The 21,241-nt window shown below is 41.2% G+C and overlaps 1 protein-coding gene across 2 annotated transcripts; it reads right to left on the reverse strand.

Annotated features, from left to right (window-relative positions):
- Positions 1-779: 779 nt before the first annotated feature.
- LOC112248840 (ubiquitin-associated domain-containing protein 1) lies at positions 780-11,537 on the reverse strand. 2 transcript variants are annotated; one of them, XM_024418183.2, is made up of 10 exons: positions 11,132-11,537; positions 10,267-10,387; positions 10,072-10,145; positions 9,744-9,848; positions 9,207-9,309; positions 5,304-5,412; positions 2,818-3,076; positions 1,475-1,561; positions 1,128-1,266; positions 780-929 (listed from the first exon to the last, which is right to left on the reverse strand). In XM_024418183.2, the coding sequence occupies exons 1-10, from the start codon at positions 11,267-11,269 to the stop codon at positions 814-816; spliced, it is 1,251 nt and encodes a 416-aa protein (XP_024273951.1). In that variant the 5' UTR covers positions 11,270-11,537; the 3' UTR covers positions 780-813. The 2 variants fall into 2 exon arrangements, with proteins under 2 accessions (XP_024273951.1, XP_024273952.1); XM_024418184.2 differs by having other exon boundaries at positions 9,744-9,851.
- Positions 11,538-21,241: the final 9,704 nt, after the last annotated feature.

The following is a 21,241-nucleotide window of genomic DNA, read 5'->3' on the forward strand; positions in this document are numbered from 1 at the left end:
GAATGGAACATTACACAACTTTAAGATAGAAACACGTAATTTAGAACAGACCTTATTTGTCACAGGGAATAATCAAATCGGATCCACTCTATACATTACATGTCTATCTACAACCTTTGGAACATTTTCATGTTCTGAAAAAAACTCTGGTTAGTACTGAACACTCATTTCATCATCACGCAACAGTTTGATGCATGTTCACTTGCAGTCTGACTTGTCTTCAACCAAATTATACAGACTGCCTCGAGTCATTCAACTCACGCTAGAAACATTCACCTTTGTGGAAATGAAAACAATTTATGGAGACAAATTAAACTAATCAATATTTGAAAATGGCAAAAGGGAATGTTTTTGAAGAGTAAACATTGGTTTGATGCCTGATGGTCTTTTTTTGTACATGGATAAATTGATCAAATAAATCATGTGCGTCATAACTATAAAACGGTCATTTTTAAAATGTAAAAAAAACAATAATTGTAATAATCATGTTAACATAGTTTTGTACAAGGTTTTCTGTGGTATAAATAAATATGTCTTTTACACTCCCCCCTTCTCCGGCTTTGACTTTTCAAGGCAAAAAACAATACTTGTCACAGCCGTGTGCACTCACCCACGCTCACTCACACACAAGCTCACCCACACTCACTCACACACAAGCTCACTCACACACAAGCTCACCCACGCTCACTCACCCACGCTCACTCACACACAAGCTCACCCACGCTCACTCACACACAAGCTCACCCACGCTCACTCACACACAAGCTCACCCACGCTCACTCACACCCCCCCAAGCTCACACACTCACACACTCTACGTGCGGTTGAGTGTCTGGAAGATTCTGGAGATCTGCAGCATGACAGGCCCAGTCTCAGGGTCATTCATCCATTGGGTGCTGTTCAGAGGGTTCTCCAACATGTCCTCAAACGCTACACACAAACAGAAGGTTTTAGAGGGTTTTAGAGACTATACAACAATTCAATAAGTAGCCTCGTCTGAGCCAGAACGGCCCATAGGACTGAAGCATGTTTCTGTAGCGTGATGCTTGATGAACAGGTCCACCCCCTCCCCTTATCCTCTGAGCTTTGTTATTTTTAACTGAACAATTTGTTTTACTCCAAACCTACCCAGCAGTGTTTTGGGGTTGGTGAGGCCCAGCTGGACCACAGGGTTCTCCAGGATGGCCTGGAACAGAGAACTGTTGATGTCGATGCCTTTATCCAAGTCCTCCGGAGACGGCTTCCTGTCCCCCAGCAGCCACTCGCACTGTGGGTTTAGATCGGTGAGTTAACTTCTCTTAAACTAGGACGGTCAATGGAGAAACAGTTCTCATTCCAAATGACAACATGGGTAAGAGCTGTAAAAAGCAGTCCATTCGTAGAAGACAGGAAGCAATGACTTATTTTGTTACTCAATAAGTGTGTGCTTCATTTTCTTTGATCCTTTATTCCTCAGTGTGGACAGTAAAACCTACTGCAGCATCCTGTTGGTTGTTATTGACTCTCAGGGCATCGACCACCTCCTTCTCATCAAAGCCCATCTCCATCAACGCAATGACAGCCTGCAGAGACAAAGAACGATACGGAGTTAGTTTATCATTACACAGTCATTCTATAAAAGAACCAATAGTTTATCACAGTTTGAAGCCAACATTCAGTAAGGGAGTAGCAGAGACACAGTTTACGACATTTTAGGTAAGCTAACTAACAGCTATATACACAGTGTACAAAACATTAGTAATTGCTCGTTCCAGGTGAAAGCTATGATCCCTTATTTATGTCACTTGTTAAATCCCCTTCAATCAGTTGACGGATTCTGTTCAAAAGTAACATGTTTCATTTTAAACTATAGTTTGTTTGATTCTTGTTTAGTGAATAATCATTAACAAGTGAGTATTAATGGAGGCCATGAAACTGTGTGTATGCTAATTTGGAAAAGTTGACCAAATCAGATAAGAGGAAATTGCCTAGCATCAGAGAGCAGGGTCAGGCGCAGGACAATGAAGATGGACAGGGTGTGATTCTGACATCAAGCTAAACAAAGAGAGGACTGTAGACATTCCACAGTCCAGATATGGGATACTCATTAGGGGTCATAAAATGTATAGCTGGTGTGGTGACTAAAAGGAGAGAAGAGTATAAGATGTGTTTTGAACTTTCTAAAAATGTATGCATTCAGCTGACGGCATCCTTGGTAATAAAATCTTAACTTCTCTTGAGCTTTTGGTCTCAATTCCAGGCTGCATCACATCCGGCTGTGATTGGGAGTCCCATAGGGCGGCGCACAATTGGCCCAGCGTCGTCTGGGTTTGGCCGTGGTAGGCCGTCATTGTAAATTCAAATTTGTTCTTAACCGACTTGCCTAGTTAAATAAAGGTTCCATTATTTTTATTATTAAACAATTCCTTATTGCAAAGAGGTTGCAATAGCAATGGGGAGGAGACGGGTTAAAGGATTTTTAAGCCTTGAAACATGGATTGTGTATGTGTACATGTCAGAGGGTGAATGAGCAAGACAAAAGATTGAAGTGCCTTTGAACGGGGTATGGTAGTACGTGTCAGGCGCACCATGGGCCAGCATCCCTGTGAAACGCTTTCGATATCTTGTAGAGTTGAGGCTGATGAATTGAGGCTGTTCTGAGGGTAAATTGGTGTGCAAACTCAGTATTAGGAAGGTATCTTGCCTGGTCACAGATGTGTTTGTCGTCTTGCCAAATCCTTCAGTTGACTATTCAGCACAAACAGATATGGGACCAGTCTAACATGTAACAGTTTTAGCTCGGTATATCCCAGAGCATTGGGACAGAGAGAACACTCACCCGTGACTCAGGCCTGAACTCTCTTTTCCTTCGGATCCTCTTGAAGATCTCAGTGAGTTCGTCCTGCCTGGCGGCGGAATCTGTGTTAGTCTGGGAGACGGTGCTGAGGAGGTTTGGAAATGAGGCAGAGATAGAGGGGATCAGGGGTGGTGCTGTGGCTCCTACTGCTCCTGGGGTGCCCTGGCCGGGCAGGGTGGTATCCACCGTGGGGTCGTCTACGTGCTCAATCAGCCACTCCATGGCCTGGGTCACTGACATGCTGCAGGAGAGGCAGTGAGGGAGGGGCATGGATGAATGTTGTTTCAGACTCATCGGATCAGACTGGACTCACTTGTTGAGGCTAAGTGTCTAATTGATTCTTTATAGACTTCACTGATATGACCACTGACCAGTATCATTGACTCAGACTACACTCCAGGGCAGTGGTCCATCCTCAGTGAACTCTAAAAAAACAAAACATGTATGTCAGACATTTATTAGTTTTGGGATAAAACTATACCAAATATAATCACGTCACCAAATAATCGATTAAAACACTATTTTGCAAAGAAGTTCTACAGTAGCCTCAACAGCACTCTGTAAGGTAGCGCCATGGTGTAGCCGTAAGTCAGCTAGCTTCCATCCTCCTCTGGGTACATTGACTTCAACACAAAACCTAGGAGGCTCGTGGTTCTCACCCCCTTCCATAGATTTACACAGTAATTATGACAACTTCCAGAGGACTTCCTCCAACCTCAGAGCTCTTGCAGCATGAACTGACATTTTGTTCACCCGATCAAAGGATCAGAGAATTAATCTAGTACTGAAAGCATAAACTACAGCTAGCTAGAACTAGTGTATAAAATGTGGTGAGTAGTTGACACAGAGAGAGAAAGACAATAGTTGAACAGTTAAATTAATTTCTTCCAAAATGGAGAAGCAAGAGTAATTTCTCTCTCACTTTGCTAGCAAATGCAGCTAGCTAGTTTAGCCTACTGAACACCCTGCTCAAACAGAGGGATGCTATGTTAGCTAGCTGGCTTTGACTTTCCAACAACACTGGAACTCAGGGTAAGCTTTCGGTTTTTACAAATGTATTGCCACCAGGGCCGCCGGTGTAACAGCTTAGTGACTATACAGTACACTAACATTACTGCATGATTGTAGCGGGTTTACTAACACGTTAGTTCAATTAGCTATGCTGACTATGACGTTACTTTAGCTAATATGGTGACAATGATGTAGGCTGAGTGTAGCGGTTTGGTTTGGAAAGGTTTTTTCTCAGCTGATGTGTTGCACATTGAAGTCCACAAGCGAAAGGGAAGAGGTGAGAGGAGGAGAGCGCATAGATGCGAGAAGGAATACAACGTGGCAGCTATGAAAGCGAACTGTGTTTATGTGCGATTGGGGGTGAATTTATTCTGACGATTCTGTTGGAAAATGTTTCTTAAAGGAAGCAAACGGAACAAAACGACTATAAACGTAGCTGAATTTGTCAATTAGATACTTTCGTTTGCAACTGTTGGACTAATGATTACACCCTATATCAGCTAGATGCAGGCAAGAGTGTGCAAGGCAGTATTTAAATGACACTGTCTGTCCATGTATCAAAAAAAAAAAAAAAGTGTCAGTCACCCTAAATTTGGTGTCTCGTGCACCTACGTTGTAAACTTTTATTCATAGGCTAGGTTGTAGCAACCTCATGATGGGTATAGTGAACATTTGAGTATCATGTGGCAGCCTAAACCTATCGCAGTGACATTGAACATGAATGAGTGTCATCCAATATGATGTAATAGAAATAAGGCCATGCTCATAAAATAACAATCTTCCCTCATCTTAAATACTACAGATCTTTTTTTGTTTTGCCTAGAAACGAACTTCCAAATCATTTGTTTAGGTCCAAACAATGTTTTCAGAGGGGAGGGTTCATTTTTGGGATGGAAAAACATTCTGTGTTGTTGTATATAGAAAAAACTAAACAGTTAGTATCAAGTATGTAAAAAAATAAAAAAGGTAATGGACCTATATATTTTTAAATAACTATGAGAAATAAAAATCACTAAAATAAAAGCTAGACAAAAACAATGAATTCAGGAGTATTGGTTTTGTTATCAGGTTTGAGCATAAGAACACCGCATTAGGCATGGCAAAATGCATAAAATTGCAGGGGGAAACATGCAGGAAAATAGCTAAATGTTCTCTCAGCTCTAAAGCAGATGCTGCAGAAAATTGGCTTACAAACGGCAAAAGTTCTCTCAGCTTCATGGAAAAATCTGCAGAATTGCAGGAAATAGCCCCGCGGCCAAGACGAGGGCCTCAAATGTTCTTGCCCAGGGCCTTGACCAAATACAGCTGGGCCAATATAGCACTAACCATGAGCTGAGCATGCCCATTGCCACATCCCCGTCACACCCCCTTTTGATTCAGAAACAACCCTGCACTCCTTGTGTCAGTGATTATCTCATTTGGACTTCAGGTGATAAGTATTATTGATTGTGACTCACTGGTTGAGCCTGAGAGCTTTGATGGCTCTGCTCTCAGGGAAACCCATCTCAGTCAGCTGCTGAAGGGTCGTCTCATCCACCCGGTCCTCCTCCTCCTCATCCAGCATGGCTGACAAACCACACACACAATATTAGTGAATAATAGTATAACTATAATAATACTTCATGCCATGGCATTGCTACTGACTGCCTTGAAGGGAATTCTAGAGCGTGCATTATTTAAGTGATAATGCCTGAGAAGCCGGTGTTTGAGGGATATATTGGCAAACCGTGCCAATATCTCCTCCAAACACCGGCTTCTCTGGCATTATCACTTTTATACAACGGGTTACCGAAATATATATATTTTTATTTTGATGAATTTATTCCTACTATTTAAACATTCCACAAGATAAAGTACTGACGCAAATCTAGGGTTGCTACCCAAAGCTGGCTGGTCGGTCGGTCGTTCGTTCTATCGGTTCGGTTGCCAGAGATGTGACACAGTCATTTAGTCTTTTTGTTCTCTATCTACAGTTGAAGTCGGAAGTTTACATACACCTTAGCCAAATACATTTAAACTCCGATTTTCACAATTCCTGACATTTAATCCTAGTAAAAATTCCATGTCTTAGGTCAGTTAGGATCACCACTTTATTTTAAGAATGTGAAATGTCAGAATAATAGTGATTTATTTCAGCTTTTATTTCTTTCATCACATTCCCAGTGGGTCAGACGTTTACATACACTCAATTAGTATTTGGTAGGATTTCCTTTAAATTGTTTAACTTGGGTCAAACATTTTGGGTAGCCTTCCACAAGCTTCCCACAATAAGTTGGGTGAATTTTGGCCCATTCCTCCTCACAGAGCTGGTGTAACTGAGTCAGGTTTGTAGGCCTCCTTCCTCACACACTCTTTTTCAGTTTTGTCCATGATTTTTCTACAGGGTTGAGATCAGGGCTTTGTGATGGCCACTCCAATACCTTGACTTTGTTGTCCTTAAGCCATTTTCCCACAACTTTGGAAGTATGCTTAGGGTCATTGTCCATTTAGAAGATACATTTGCGACCAAGCTTTAACTTCCTGACTGATGTCTTGAGATGTTGCTTCACTATATCCACATCATTTTCCTGCCTCATGATGCCATGTATTTTGTGAAGTGCACCAGTCCCTCCTGCAGCAAAGCACCCCCACAACATGATGCTGCCACCCGTGCTTCACGGATGGGATGGTATTCTTCGGCTTGCAAAGCCTCCCCCTTTTTCCTCCAAACATAACAATAGTCATTATGGCCAAGTAGCTATATTATTGTTTCATCAGACCAGAGGACATTTCTCCAAAAGTACGATCTTTGTCCCCATGTCCAGTTGCAAAACGTAGTCTGGCTTTTTTATGGCGGTTTTGGAGCAGTGGCTTCTTCCTTGATGAGCGGCCTTTCAGGTTATCTCAATATAGGAATAGTTTTACTGTGGATATTGATACTTTTGTACCCGTTATTTGTACTTTTCGCACCAAAGTAGGTTCATCTCTAGGAGACAGAACGAGTCTCCTTCCTGAGCGGTATGATGGCTGCGTGGTCCCATGGTGTTTATACTTGCGTACTATTGTTTGTACAGATGAACATGGTACCTTCAGGTGTTTGGAAATTGCTCCCAAGGATGAACCAGACTTGTGGAGGTCTATCATTTTATTTTCCTGAGGTATTGGCTGATTTCTTTTGATTTCCCATGATGTCAAGCAAAGAGGCACTGAGTTTGAAGGTAAGCCTTGAAATATATCCACAGGTACACCAATAGGCTAATTGACCTCATTTGAGTCAATCAGAAGCTTCTAAAGCCATGACATTATTTTCTGTAATTTTCCAAGCTGTTTAAAGGCACAGTCAACTTAGTATATGTAAACTTCTGACCCAATGGAATTATGATACAGTGAATTATAAGTGAAATAATCTGTCTGTAAACAATTGTTGGACAAATTACTTGTGTCTTGCATAAAGTAGATGTCCTAACCGACTAGCCAAAACTATAGTTTGTTAACAAGACATTTGTGGAGCGGTTGAAAAACAAGTTTTAATGACTCCAACCTAAGTGTATGTAAACTTCCGACTTCAACTGTATTGGCGCAACCCAGTCGTTCGTTCCAAATGTTCCATTGCCATACTGGCTGGCAACGTTCTTATCCCATGCTTGCTAGCTATTCAACTACGGCGAACTTAGTCATGTCAAACAGTGCAGCCAGAATAACAGCTTCACTTGCGTTTGTTTAAGCTTTCTAGTGATCTTTTTTGGGACACATCCATAACAATGAGCTAATGATGTACAATGAGCTAATGATGTGCAATTTCACCTGGCATAGAAAATGTACTCTCATCTGGACACTGTTGTTCAGAGGAGCTAGCCAACAACACAGCTAACACAATCACTTCAAACTGAAGCTAGAAAGACTGCTAACTAGCTGAACTTCATTTAGCTTTACCTGTTAATTGACATTTCTTTGTATCCATAAAAATGTATGCTGATTCATGATTTCGACTGGCTGAGAAAAGCTGCCTGTCTGTCTCAAATTTGAATACTGAAATGTTGCAAATGTCAGAAAGCAAGATTTATACAAATCTCCGCTGTTGAAAACCAACTGTTAGTCTAAAAGAAAGGTGAGATAATGTCCAGATTATTTTTTATAGTAGAGATCAAGTTTATAAATTGCCTGGCTGGGCTGATGAGACACGGGATTGCGCAGTCAGATGGAACAGAGTAAATAGGCATTTTAACGGCATAGATATAGCCAGTGGTAACTTGTGGAATAGACACCGTCTGCAACGCAGTTTTAACCAATCAGCATTCAGAATTAGACCCACCCGCTGTATAATTAAGCGATAAGGCACGAGGGGGTTTGGTTTATGGCCAACATACCACTGCTAAGGGCTGTTCTTAGGCACGATGCCTACCCACAAAGCCCAGATGTGCCTTATTGCTATTATAAACTGGTTACCAACGTAATTAGAGCAGTAAAAATAAAATGTTGTCATACCCGTGGTATACAGTCTGATATACCACGGTTTTCAGCCAATCAGCATTCAGGGCTCAAACCACCCAGTTTATAATTCCCTATAATGCACAGTATAATTCAGTGGCTATAAAATTCATACTTACATGTTCTGTTTGAGCTGCTTTTGAAAGCAAAAGTTGATTTGAAAACATTATTGGCATTGTTGAATTAGATTTTCATAATAGCAAGCTAGGACTAATGCTTTGGCCATAGAAATCAGAATCAAATCATACTGATTTCTATGGATTTGGTTAGCTGAGCTAGCAAGTCTATTTGTTTGGTTACCAAGGCAACTACTATAGATATCTAGTAAACTTGCTAGCTACTTCAGTGGATGTTGAACACATTTCTAGCATCAAATGTGTTAAATTATAGCCATGGTATATAATAGGGATAATCAACTTTGGAGCTCTAATGCGTACTCTGGAAAATAATATAACTCTATGGAAGGTGAGTTCCACGTCGCACATTACTTTCCAGAGAACGTAGTTGATTATCGCTTACATAATGCACTATTCTGTCACTTATACATAAGCTCAGTGACAATATGACTGTTACAGCTCCAACTTGTTGTTCATTTAAAAAACATCAGGTAGCCGTTGGGGCGGCAGGTAGCCTAGTGGTTAGAGCGTTGGGCCGTAACGAAAGGTTGCTTGATCGAATCCCTGAACTGACAAGGTAAAAATCTGTCGTTCTGCCCCTGAACAAAGGGAATTAACCCACTGTTCCCAGGCCATCATTGTAAATAAGAATTTGTTCTTAACCGACTTGCCTAGTTAAAAAATAAAAAATAAACTAATGCAAAACCAGCCTCTTAGCCCTGCAAGGCAGTTACCAAAAACAATCTTTGATAATGAAATAATGTGTGCACACTGTACCATTGGCCTTTTTGAAGAGCTCCACAGCATCGGGGTTCAAGGCGAGAAGCTTCTGGGCCACTTCAATGAGAGAGACAAGGATTTTCCTGAGCTCCGACTGAAACTGATAGAAAATGTATTTTATTTGTTCATTTAACCAGGAAGTTCCAATGAGGTCAGAAGACCTCATTCCCAAAGAACCTCATTCTTAAAGAGAGGTTATTCATTCTGGTTTATACACATAAACCAGAATGAAGTATGAATTATACACATAAACTAGAATCAATAACCTCTCTTTAAGAATGAGGTTCTTTGGGAATGAGGTCTTCTGGCCTCATTTGAACTTCCTGGTTAAATAAACAAATAAAATCTTTGTATCAGGGATTTAGAATAGGCTTAATATGACCAAATTCACTCATTTTAATATGTCTCTGATAAGTTTGCAGGCGACATTTTAGGATTATAGTTAAATTTCGGTACAATAGTCAGTGGAAAGCTCCAGAAGTGCTTTGAACTATGCATTCTGACAGGTTATTTACTGTATTGTGCTGTACTTACATCTCTGATGTTATGCTGGGTGACAGTGCGGTCTGTGTGGCGGGTGGACAGGCCGGCGGTGGCCTTCAGGATGGCATCTTTATCTGGAGCCTTGTTATCCTGCTTCTTCTGACAGACAAGGAGGAAACACACATTAAGATAGTTGCAAACAGTACAACAAGTTGGACCTAATACGTTTCTTGTTGTGTTGTCCCTGGTTCTAGCAGTCTTAGCAATTCATTAAACATTTTTGTCTGATGATCGGTGCCTATTGAGTTGAAGTGCAGAGTTAGATAAGCCACAAACCAATACAATTTGGGAGAGTATTTAAACCTGTTGTTTGGCCTACCTTTTCCTCTGCAGTTATGTCAGCTATTTTCAGAGGGGGTGGCAGTGGTCTCTTCTTTATCAGTAGAAGAAAATCTAAAACCAAAGGAAAACATTCACTTAATGGCATGTAGTAGCATTGAACATATCGGCTAATTGTTTGATTGGAAAATATTAACATTGAGACAACTTCAAACCTTTAAATCCATAGAAGTACCTTTATCTTTTAGATTTTCATCTGCAACAGTTTTAGTTTCTGTGAGGATCCTCTCCGTGGCAGCATGGACAAGTTTATGGTGTGTGATTGTTTTGGGGTCTTCGAGACTTCCATGTACATACTGCAAAAAAAAAACAACCCCCCCCCCCCAAAAAATAAATAATAATCCCATCGACAGGAACAAATAGCAGTACTTTTACCCTGGTAATTATATTACTGTTGTTTTTATTTAACCACGCAAATAATTGGTAATGGATAGGCTAGCTAGCCCTGTATCAACAGCCAAACATATTTCTAAAGGTACCAATGATTTCTGCATTAGCTGGGTCTCTTACTGTCTAAATTTGTACTAGGAGGATGCAGTGCAGAAAGAGACTGGCAGCCATATGGGGTAGGCTAGCTGCATGTGGGGCATCATACTGGCACTTATAGACGAATCAAGTGTAAAAATGGGTAGCCCTAAATAGCAACAGTACAGTATAGTCTGTGTAGTATAGTATAGTCTGTGGAACAAATAAGGAAAACTCAGAAGGAAGGAGCCTAGGAACATAAACAGAGTAACTTAACTTACATAGCTACACCAACAGACACGAGCATTTGGGCTAGGCTAGCTATCACATTTAGCCAAGGAGCTCATGGGGTGCGCCTAGTTTGCAGGGATTCTAGGCTCGCTAACTTGTGAATCAACTTGCTAAATTATAAATAGCAGTGTCTACCCAGTTACTCTAAATACGGAACGACTGACACCGACATTGACTATTTCAACTAGGGCTGCAAACATCGGCGACACAGTTACACAACTACGTTACAATTTCACCCGGGCAAACACCAATCAATGAGCAAGTAAGAAAATAAACAAGCATACATGTTTCAAGCACTTCTCTTTGAGTTGTTCAATAGTGGTATCCTCTGTTACTTCTTCCAACCACTCTGTACCCTCCATAGTACAAATGTGGATTTTTAACATTTTTCCCGCGAATATCTTCTCTTCTTGCACAAACATAGCTGTAGTTTTGTATGTAACTATATAGCTAGCGAGCCAGTTCAGTGATGGCTACGTTAGTTTGCTAACATTAGCTAGCGCCTTCGAAAAACAGCGACAATAGTGCAAACACCTACAGTTATGATTTTCAAACAGTTTGATCGGACTTCAATGCTATAGCAGTCGAGTGCTGTTAATTTCGCAAAGAAGAGTTGTTTATCTTTCTCCAAGAGCCTAGCAGCTTGCCAAGTATACTATTGTGTTGGTTATGATTAACCTTTGAACCTAGGCAACGTTTGTCCCTGTGCAATATGGGAATTGTAGTTGTTTTAAATTGTGTAGTTTCGCGCTCATTTAGCTGAGCTGTTAATCCTAAAATGTACCACCAGAAGAGGGAGACAAAGCCTGCAGTGCCTGGGCCTACTACACTGAACATAAACATAAATGCAACATGCAGCAATTTCAAAGATTTGATTTACAGTTCATATAAGGAAATCAGTCAATTTAAATAAATAAATTAGGCCCTAATCTATGGATTTCACATGAATGGGAAAACAGATATGTATCTGTTGGTTAAAGGTAGAGGTGTGGATCAGAAAACCAGTCAGTATATATATTTTTTAAATTATATATATATTTTTTTTAACCTTTATTTAACTAGGCAAGTCAGTTTAGAATAAATTCTTATTTACAATGACGGCCTACCCCGGCCAAACCCTCCCCTAAACCCAGACGATGCTGAGCCAGTTGTGCGCCGCCCTATGGGACTCTCTCGATCATGGCAGGTTGCGTTACAGCCCGGGATCGAACCAGGGTATGTAGTGACGCCTCTAGTACTGAGATGCAGTGCCTTAGACCGCTGCGCCACTCGGGAACCCTAGTATATAGTGTGACCATCATTTCTCATGCATCTCCTTCGCAGAGAGTTGATCAGGCTGTTGACTGTGGCCTGTGGAATGTTGTCCCACTCCTCTTCAATGGCTTTGCGAAGTTGCTGAATATTGGCGGGAACTGGAACATGCTGTCTTACACGTCAATCCAGAGCATCCCAAACATGCTCAATGGGTGAGTATGTAGGCCATAGAAGAACTGGGACATTTTCAGCTTCCAGGAATTGTGTACAGATCCTTGTGACATGGGGCCGTGCATTATCATGCTGAAAGATGAAGTGATGGCGGGACGACAATGGGCCTCAGGATCTCGTCACGGTATCTCACGGAATTCAAATTGCCATCAATAAAATGCAATTGTGCTCAATGTCCGTAGCTTATGCCTGCTCATACCATAACCCTACTGCCACCATGGGGCACTATGTTCACAACGTTGACATCAGCAAACTGCTTGCCTACACAATGCCATAGGATTCATCCGTGAAGAGCACACTTCTCCAGCGTGCCAGTGGCCATCGAAGGTGAGCATTTGGCCACTGAAGTTATTTTACGATGCCGAATTGTAGTCATGTAAAGAACTTGGTGAGGATGATGAGCACGCAGATGAGCTTCCCTGAGACGTTTTCTGACAGTTTGTGCAGAAATTCTACGGCTATGCAAACCCACAGTTTCATCAGCTGTCTGGGTGGCTGGTCTCAGACGATCCTGCAGGTGAAGAAGCCGGATGTGGAGGTCCTGAGCTGGCGTGGTCACACATGGTCAGCGCTTGTGAAGCCGGTTGGACATACTGCCAAATTCTCAAACGACATTGGATGAGGCTTTTTGGTAGAGAAATTAACATTTAATTCGATGGGAACAGCTCTGGTGGACATTCCTGCAGTCAGCATGTCAATTGCACGCTCCCTCAAAACTTGAGACATCCGTGTAATAAAACTGCACATTTTAGAGTGGCTTTTTATTGTCCCCAGCACAAGGTGCACCTGTGCAATGATCATGCTGTTTAATCAGCTTCTTGATATGCTACACCTGTCAGGTAGATGGATTATGTTTATAAAAGAGAAATGCTCACTAACAGGGATGTAAACATGGAACATGTTTGTGATTTTTGATTTCAGCTCATGAAACATGGGACCAACACTTTACATGTTGTGTTTTATATTTTTGTTCAGTATAAATATTGCCTTACTGAGGCATCCCATTTTGGCCACAGAAGGATCAGCCTTTCATGGGAAACACATTACAATTCAGATTCTACACATGTCACTACTTCCAGTATCCCCTTAACTTTTTTCTGTAGGTCAATATGTATTTCATAAACAGTGCAATGCATTGGGTTGAATGGGCCATGGAAACACACTGGGTCCATACTTGCCAACGTTAGAAAACATTTCAAGGTGCAATATGCAAAAATCGCTCCGCCATTTCCTGGTTTCTAAAATTTTAGTTTAACTGACAAAATAAGTTGTGTATAAGCAGTGTAGAGAATCATTGTACCATCTAAATCGCTGTGAAATATATTTTTAATAACCAAAAATATTATATTTTCAGCTTGTGTACAAAACCGACATTAAAAGCCTCAAAAACTAAACTAAAGTCAACTTATGCTTGATCCGAAAATGTTGTCGGAGACTTGGTATGGAGGGTGTGACGCAATTACAGTGCCTCCGGAGGCATGCAGCGGCCAAGCTCCTTACTGCATTACTGTGCACCTTTCAAATGTTGTAACAATGTGAAGGCCTCTGCATTGTTCCACACTGATATGATTGGTTTATGGTAGGTGAGGGCAGTACATCCTGTATAAACACAAACTCACGTCCTTGACAACTTCCTTCACAATAGCTCTGCTCAGCTCAGCTAAGCGCAAGAAGTATGAAAGCCCTGATGTCTTCGGAGGCTACATCGCAGTAAATGAGGTATGGTCACTTCAGACTGCTGATTGACCATGAAGAGCAGGGGTTCTTAACCCTTGTGTAGTCTTAACATTCTGTATACTCCTGTCGTAAGGGTAAAAAATGACCCGCCTTCACTAAACCCCTAAAATAAAGCTGCTTAATTGAATTTTAAACCCCAAATCTATTTTGCAAGAACAAACAACCAGTATTCATCACAAACTTTGTGAATATCTGGGTTTTCCCTCTTCACAATGCAGAAAGACTGCATTTAATCAGTGGACACCAGTTGTTTTTATTACAACACACCTGTCACAATTGTTTTCTTTACTAAAGAAAATGTTTATTATTATTATTATTATTGCTAAAGGTACTACATAGGTGTAAACACACATTTTTAGCAAGAAATAACACTTGTATAGCCTAAGAATGTAGCAGAAATGTGCAGAAAGTAATTTTGAATGCATTTTATTGAAGGGAAACAACAGTCTTGAACTTTTTTGGCAACATCGTGATATATTCTTATATACTGTACAATGAGGAATTCAACTACAAAATACTATTCTTCCCATGTTTTAACCATTGCCTCCACCCACAAGGTGTATAAACAACAAAAATAAATAAGAATAAAATCAGATAATATTTACAAAACAAAAACGTGAAGAACATCCAATTAGCTTTAATTAGCACATGTAGGACAGTTTGCAAGTGTGTGTGCATGGACTTTGCAGATGTATTTCTCACATGTGAAGCACATCGTATTTGTTTTTACAGTCCTTCTTTGGGGGGCAGAATTGGCATCTCTTCCTCTTGCCTGCCCCAGCTGCAGCCTCAGGTGGATCAGGACAAGATTCAGCCCCCTGAACAGCTTTCACAAGCGCTGCAGAGGCTGCTGTGTGGGGGAGGCGCTCCCTTCTTTGAATGTGTGGGGTTTCAGGTGCCTTTCCCAGCTGCTCCAGGAACACCCTCCTCTTGTTCCGCTTATCAGGCATCCAGGTAGGGTTGATCTTGTTCCATATCACGAAGGCATTGTATGAGGACACATCAATGATATTGTGGAAGATGACCAGGGGCCAGCGGGCAGTCATCCTCCTGCAGCTGTAAGTTCAAATCACCTTGTCCAGGTTGTCCTACGCGTCCTTTGTTGTGGTTGTAGTCCAGGATGACAGCTGGCTTCCTATCCTCACGATCACTGGTCTCTGCCGTTTTGTGCAGTGTGCTCAGGAGGACCACATTCTTGTTCCTCTTTGGGAGGTAAGAAACTATAGTGGTGGTGAAGGCAAACTTTGATGAGAAGGCCTCTCTCCCCCTTGTTGCGAGGATTGCACGGGGGGAGCTCAGGCTTGTTCTTTCTAACTGTGCCAACCATGGTGATCTTCCTCTTCAGGAGCTGCTGGCTGAGTTAATAAGAGGTGAAGAATTGTGTCACACGTGACATTGTGCCCCCTAAATCCATCTGTCCCGTCAAGCACAGCCCAGGACTGTCATCTGGTTCTTCTCCAGGCCTCCACCGGTCGGCTTCCCTGTGCATCTTCCAAGCATAGCTGGATTGTGTGTCACAGGCCACCCATATCTTGATGCCATACTTTGCTGGCTTGCTGGGCATATACTGCCGGAAAGGACAGTAACCTTTTGACAAAAGAGATTACTATCAGTAATTAGTATCAGTGTCACAGAAAACAATCACATAAATCAATGATATTACAGCAATACATAATAAAAATGAACAGTGAAAAATCACTTACATTACAGATATGTAAATAGAAATGTACCTCTGAATGGAACCAGTTGCTCATCCACGGTTACCTCAGGCCCAGGGTTATAGAGGTATGGCAGACGCTCCAACCACTTCTCCCAGACCTCTCTTATGGCCGTCAGTTTGTCTCTCACACGTCTTGCAGGTCTTGACTCACGGTTATCAAAACATAGCATTCTTGAGGAAGTGTTGAAGACTTTCAGTGGCATTGTGCCACTCTCTGTATCCCAGAGACTAAATGTAGCCAACCTCGGGATCTATATATACACCCGCTAAGATTAGCAGCCTTATGTAGACACGCAGGTCAATCTCATCAATCCTTTTCCAGTTGTCTCCATATTTACAGAAACCCTCCAAATTTGTCATCTCCAGTATTTTTTTCGATGGCTGGTGTGATGAACATGTACAATGTTTTGGAGATGTCCTGGTCATGGGCAACTAACTACATGTCTTGTGGGCCCTGGGGTCATCCTTATGACATTTTGTCCTGCCATCTTGCTCTGGTTGTCATATGGTGACAAGGACAATGTTATTTTGATGTTCTTTGACAAAAAAAAATATTTCAGCTTGGGGGATTTCATCTTCATCTGATGCATCGTGCTCTGGGTTGTATTCTTCCCCATCTTCTAATTCAGATACCTCCTCTTCTAAATCATTGCTCACTTGTTCCTCCAGGACATCTGAAAAAAATCTGATATACGACCTGTTGGGCACTGAAACGTGCACTCATGGCTTCAGCAAAGCGAGAACTGGGGGGACTGTCATCTGCAGCACCTTTATAGCCTCTGACTGCATTCCCCATTAGTAAACCATGCTTTCAAGAAATGTTTATTTAGTCTGAAATTGTTTTTATTTTGTCTGTGAACTTGAGTCATGTGTTGGGTCGTGGAGGGGAGATGCTGCACATGCACAAGAAAGTTTTAGTTTTGTCTGAGTTCAGTCAGTAGCACACAATCTCACTTTTCCATTGTGTGTGTGTGTCTTTGTGGTTTTTGTGGTGTGTAAATGATTTTACAACTGCTGGGTCAAAAATTACCCTAAGACAATATTTGTACCCTGGTGGTGTACAGCTTTCATGGAAATATGAACAAAGGTGATGTTTCATTTTTTCTAATGTTGGGGTCACTCTAGGAAAAGTCATCCAATTTCAAGTTGAAAAAATATCATTTAGGGGGTTTTCTCTGCTGTTAAACATAGTGGTGGGTCATTTTTCTACCCTTAAGACAACACAAGGGTTTAAAACTTTTCCTGGGACCCAAGCTTTGGAAAATATGCAACTATATTACGTAAATATCGATACATTTCATTGCCATTATGCCTAAAACAAATGCAATATAGACAAAAACAAATAACAATTAAATGAAATACCCATATAAATATCTATTCATGCTTATTTTCCCCCATTAAAAACACTCTTACATATGGGGTGGCAGGAAGCCTAGTGGTTAGAGCATTGGACTGGTATCCGAAAGGTTGCAAGATCGAATCCCCGAGCTGACAAGGTAAAAATCTGTCGTTCTGCCCCTCTGTTCCTAAGCCGTCATTGAATATAAGAAATTGTTCTTAACTGACTCGCCTAGTAAAATAAACATCCGTCTAGGTTGGAACTGTTGCTGTTAAAATACAATAAATAATTTTAATTCTGAACTGGAATAAGCTGACTGATCACATCAGACAGATGTATAACAAAACACACTGACAGGCTTTTTGATAGTGCAACCCAAAGTAACAGTAGATGAAAAATGAGCAGGCCTACTGTACATGTTACTGTAGAAATGATTGTTGAAAGAAAGTCTAGGTTGGAACTGTTGCTGTTAAAATACAATTCATATTTTTTATTCCAGAACTGGAATAAACTGATTGATCACATCACACAGATGTGAACCAGAAAACACACACCCACACAGTCATAATGAGAGGTGTATGGCTGGTTGAAGTTTTCAACAGGCATGTTTATTCTTGGGCTCAGTTTTTGACAGTGCAGGTCATGCACAGCATTGAGACTGTTTCCGTACACATAGGTTCAGTTGAAGTCGGACGTTTACATAAACGTTTTAATGGCTCCAACCTAAGTGTTTCAACCACTCCACAAATGTCTTGTTAACAAACTATAGGTTTGGCAAGTTGGTTAGGACATCTACTTTGTGCATGACACAGGTAATTTTTCCAACAATTGTTTACAGACAGATTATTTCACTAATAATTCACTGTATCACAATTCCAGTGGGTCAAAAGTTTACAAACACTAAGTTGACTGTGCCTTTAATCAGCTTGGAAAATTCCAGAAAATCATGTCATGGCTTTAGAAGCTTCTAATAGGCTAATTTACAACATTGGAGGTGTACCTGTGGATGTATTTCAAGGCCTACCTTCAAACTCAGTGCCTCTTTGATTGACATCATAGGAAAATCAAAAGAAATCAGCCAAAAGACCTCAGAAAAGAATTGTAGATCTCCACAAGTCTGGTTCATTCTTGGGAGCAATTTCTAAACACCTGAAGGTACAATGTTCATCTGTACAAACAATAGTACGCAAGTATAAACACCATGGGACCACGCAGCTGTCATACTGCTCAGGAAGGAGACGCGTTCTGTCTCCTAGAGATTAACTTACTTTGGTGCGAAAAGTGCAAATCAATCACAGAACAACAGCAAAGGACCTTGTGAAGATGCTAGAGGAAACGGGTACACAAGTATCTACAGTGGGGCAAAAAAGTATTTAGTCAGCCACCAATTGTGCAAGTTCTCCCACTTAAAAAGATGAGAGGCCTGTAGGTACACTTCAACTATGACAGACAAAATGAGGGAAAAAAATCCAGAAAATCAAATTGGAGGATTTTTTATGAATTTATTTGCATATTATGGTGGAAAATAAGTCTTTGGTCAATAACAAAAGTAATCTCAATACTTTGTTATATACCCTTGTTGGCAATGACAGAGGTCAAACGTTTTCTGTAAGTCTTCACAAGGTTTTCACACACTGTTGCTGGTATTTTGGCCCATTCCTCCATGCAGATCTCCTCTAGAGCAGTGATGTTTTGGGGCTGTTGCTGGGCAACACGGACTTTCAACTCCCTCCAAAGATTTTCTATGGGGTTGAGATCTGGAGACTGGCTTTGTCACTCCAGGACCTTGAAATGCTTCTTACGAAGCCACTCCTTCGTTGCCCGGGCGGTGTGTTTGGGATCATTGTCATGCTGAAAGACCCAGCCACGTTTCATCTTCAATGCCCTTGCTGATGGAAGGAGGTTTTCACTCAAAATCTCACGATACATAGCCCCATTCATTCTTTCCTTTACACGGATCAGTCGGCCTGGTCCCTTTGCAGAAAAACAGCCCCAAAGCATGATGTTTCCACCCCCATGCTTCACAGTAGGTATGGTGTTCTTTGGATGCAACTCAGCATTCTTTGTCCTCCAAACACGACGAGTTGAGTTTTTACCAAAAAGTTATATTTTAGTTTCATCTGACCATATGATATTCTCCCAATCTTCTTCTGGATCATCCAAATTCTCTCTAGCAAACTTCAGACGGGCCTGGACATGTACTGGCGTAAGCAAGGGGACACGTCTGGCACTGCAGGATTTGAGCCCCTGGCGGCGTAGTGTGTAGCTCTCTGCAGGTCATTCCCTAGGTCCCCCCATGTGGTTCTGGGATTTTTGCTCACCGTTCTTGTGATCATTTTGACCCCACGGGGTGAGATCTTGCATGGAGCCCCAGATCGAGGGAGATTATCAGTGGTCTTGTATGTCTTCCATTTCCTAATAATTGCTCCCACAGTTGATTTTTTCAAACCAAGCTGCTTACCTATTGCAGATTCAGTCTTCCCAGCCTGGTGCAGGTCTACAATTTTGTTTATGGTGTCCTTTGACAGCTCTTTGGTCTTGGCCATAGTGGAGTTTGGAGTGTGACTGTTTAGGTTGTGGACAGGTGTCTTTTATACTGATAACAAGTTCAAACAGGTGCCATTAATACAGGTAACGAGTGGAGGACAGAGGAGCCTCTTAAAGAAGAAGTTACAGGTCTGTGAGAGCCAGAAATCTTGCTTGTTTGTAGGTGACCAAATACTTATTTTCCACCATAATTTGCAAATAAATTCATAAAAAATCCTACAATGTGATTTTCTGGATTTTTTTTCTTCTCATTTTGTCTGTCATAGTTGAAGTGTACCTATGATGAAAATTACATGCGTCTCTCATCTTTTTAAGAGGGAGAACTTGCACAATTGGTGGCTGACTAAATACTTTTTGCCCCACTGTATATCCACAGTAAAACAAGTCCTATAATCGACATAACCTGAAAGGCCGCTCAGCAAGGAGGAAGCCACTGCTCCAAAACCGCCATAAAAAAAGCCAGACTACGGTTTGCAACTGCACATGGGGACAAAGATCATACTTTTTGGAGAAATGTCCTCTGATCTGAGGAAATAAAAATAGAACTGTTTGGCCATAATGACCATCCTTATGTTTGGAGGAAAATGGGCTTGCAAGCCAAAAAACACCATCCCAATTGTGAAGAACGGGGGTGGCAACATCATGTTGTGGGGGTGCTTTGCTGCAGGAGGGACTGGTGCACTTCACAAAATACATTGCATCATGAGGAAAATAATGTGGATATATTGAAGCAACATCTCAAGACATCAATCTGGAAGTGAAAGCTTGGTTACAAATGGGTCCTCAAAATTGACAATGACCCCAAGCATACTTCCAAAGTTGTTGCAAAATGGCTTAAGGACAACAGAGTCAAGGTATTGGAGTGGCCATCACAAAGCCCTGACCTCAATCCTATAGAAAATGTGTGGGCAGAACTGGAAAAGCATGTGCGAGCAAGGAGGCCTACAAACCTGACTCAGTTACACCAGCTCTGTCAGGAGGAATGGGACAAAAATCAGCCAACTTATTGTGGGAAACTTGTGGAAGGCTACCCAAAATGTTTGTCCCAAGTTAAACAAACAATTTAAAGGCAATGCTACCAAATACTAATTGAGTGTATGTAAACTTCTGACCCACTGGGAATGTGATGAAAGAAATAAAAGCTGAAATAAATCACTATTATTCTGACATTTCACATTCTTAAAATAAAGTGGTAATCGTAACTGACCTAAGACATGGAATTTTTACTCGGATTAAATGTCAGGAATTGTGGAAAAACTGAGTTTAAATGTATTTGGCTAACGTGTATGTAACTTCCGACTTCAACTGTATGTGGTGCCAAACTGGATCAGAACATCTACTGCTTTCTCAGTCAGGCAGGAGACAGCTTCTTGGAGATTAGCAACCCAGAACTGTGTGAGTGTTTGCCTCAAAAAGCATCTAGCTTCAATCAGTTTATTCCAGTTCACAATAAAATTATTACTTGTATTTTAACAGCAACAGTTCCAACCTAGACTTGTTTTCAACAATAATTTATACAGTAAAATGTACAGTAGGCCTGATCATTTTTTTCATCTTCATCTGCAC

The sequence above is a fragment of the Oncorhynchus tshawytscha genome, linkage group LG04 (assembly GCF_018296145.1).
Source record: "Oncorhynchus tshawytscha isolate Ot180627B linkage group LG04, Otsh_v2.0, whole genome shotgun sequence".
In the NCBI taxonomy this organism is placed as follows: Eukaryota; Metazoa; Chordata; class Actinopteri; order Salmoniformes; family Salmonidae; genus Oncorhynchus; species Oncorhynchus tshawytscha.

Coding starts and splice junctions, on each gene's coding strand:
- LOC112248840 (XM_024418184.2), bottom strand. CDS start 11,269: ATGTTTGTGCAAGAAGAGAAGATATTCGCGGGAAAAATGTTAAAAATC. Junction 10,388..11,131: donor AAGAGAAGTGCTTGAAACAT/GTATGCTTGTTT, acceptor TTTTTTTTGCAG/TATGTACATGGAAGTCTCGA. Junction 5,413..9,206: donor GCTCTTCAAAAAGGCCAATG/GTACAGTGTGCA, acceptor GTGGTTTGTCAG/CCATGCTGGATGAGGAGGAG.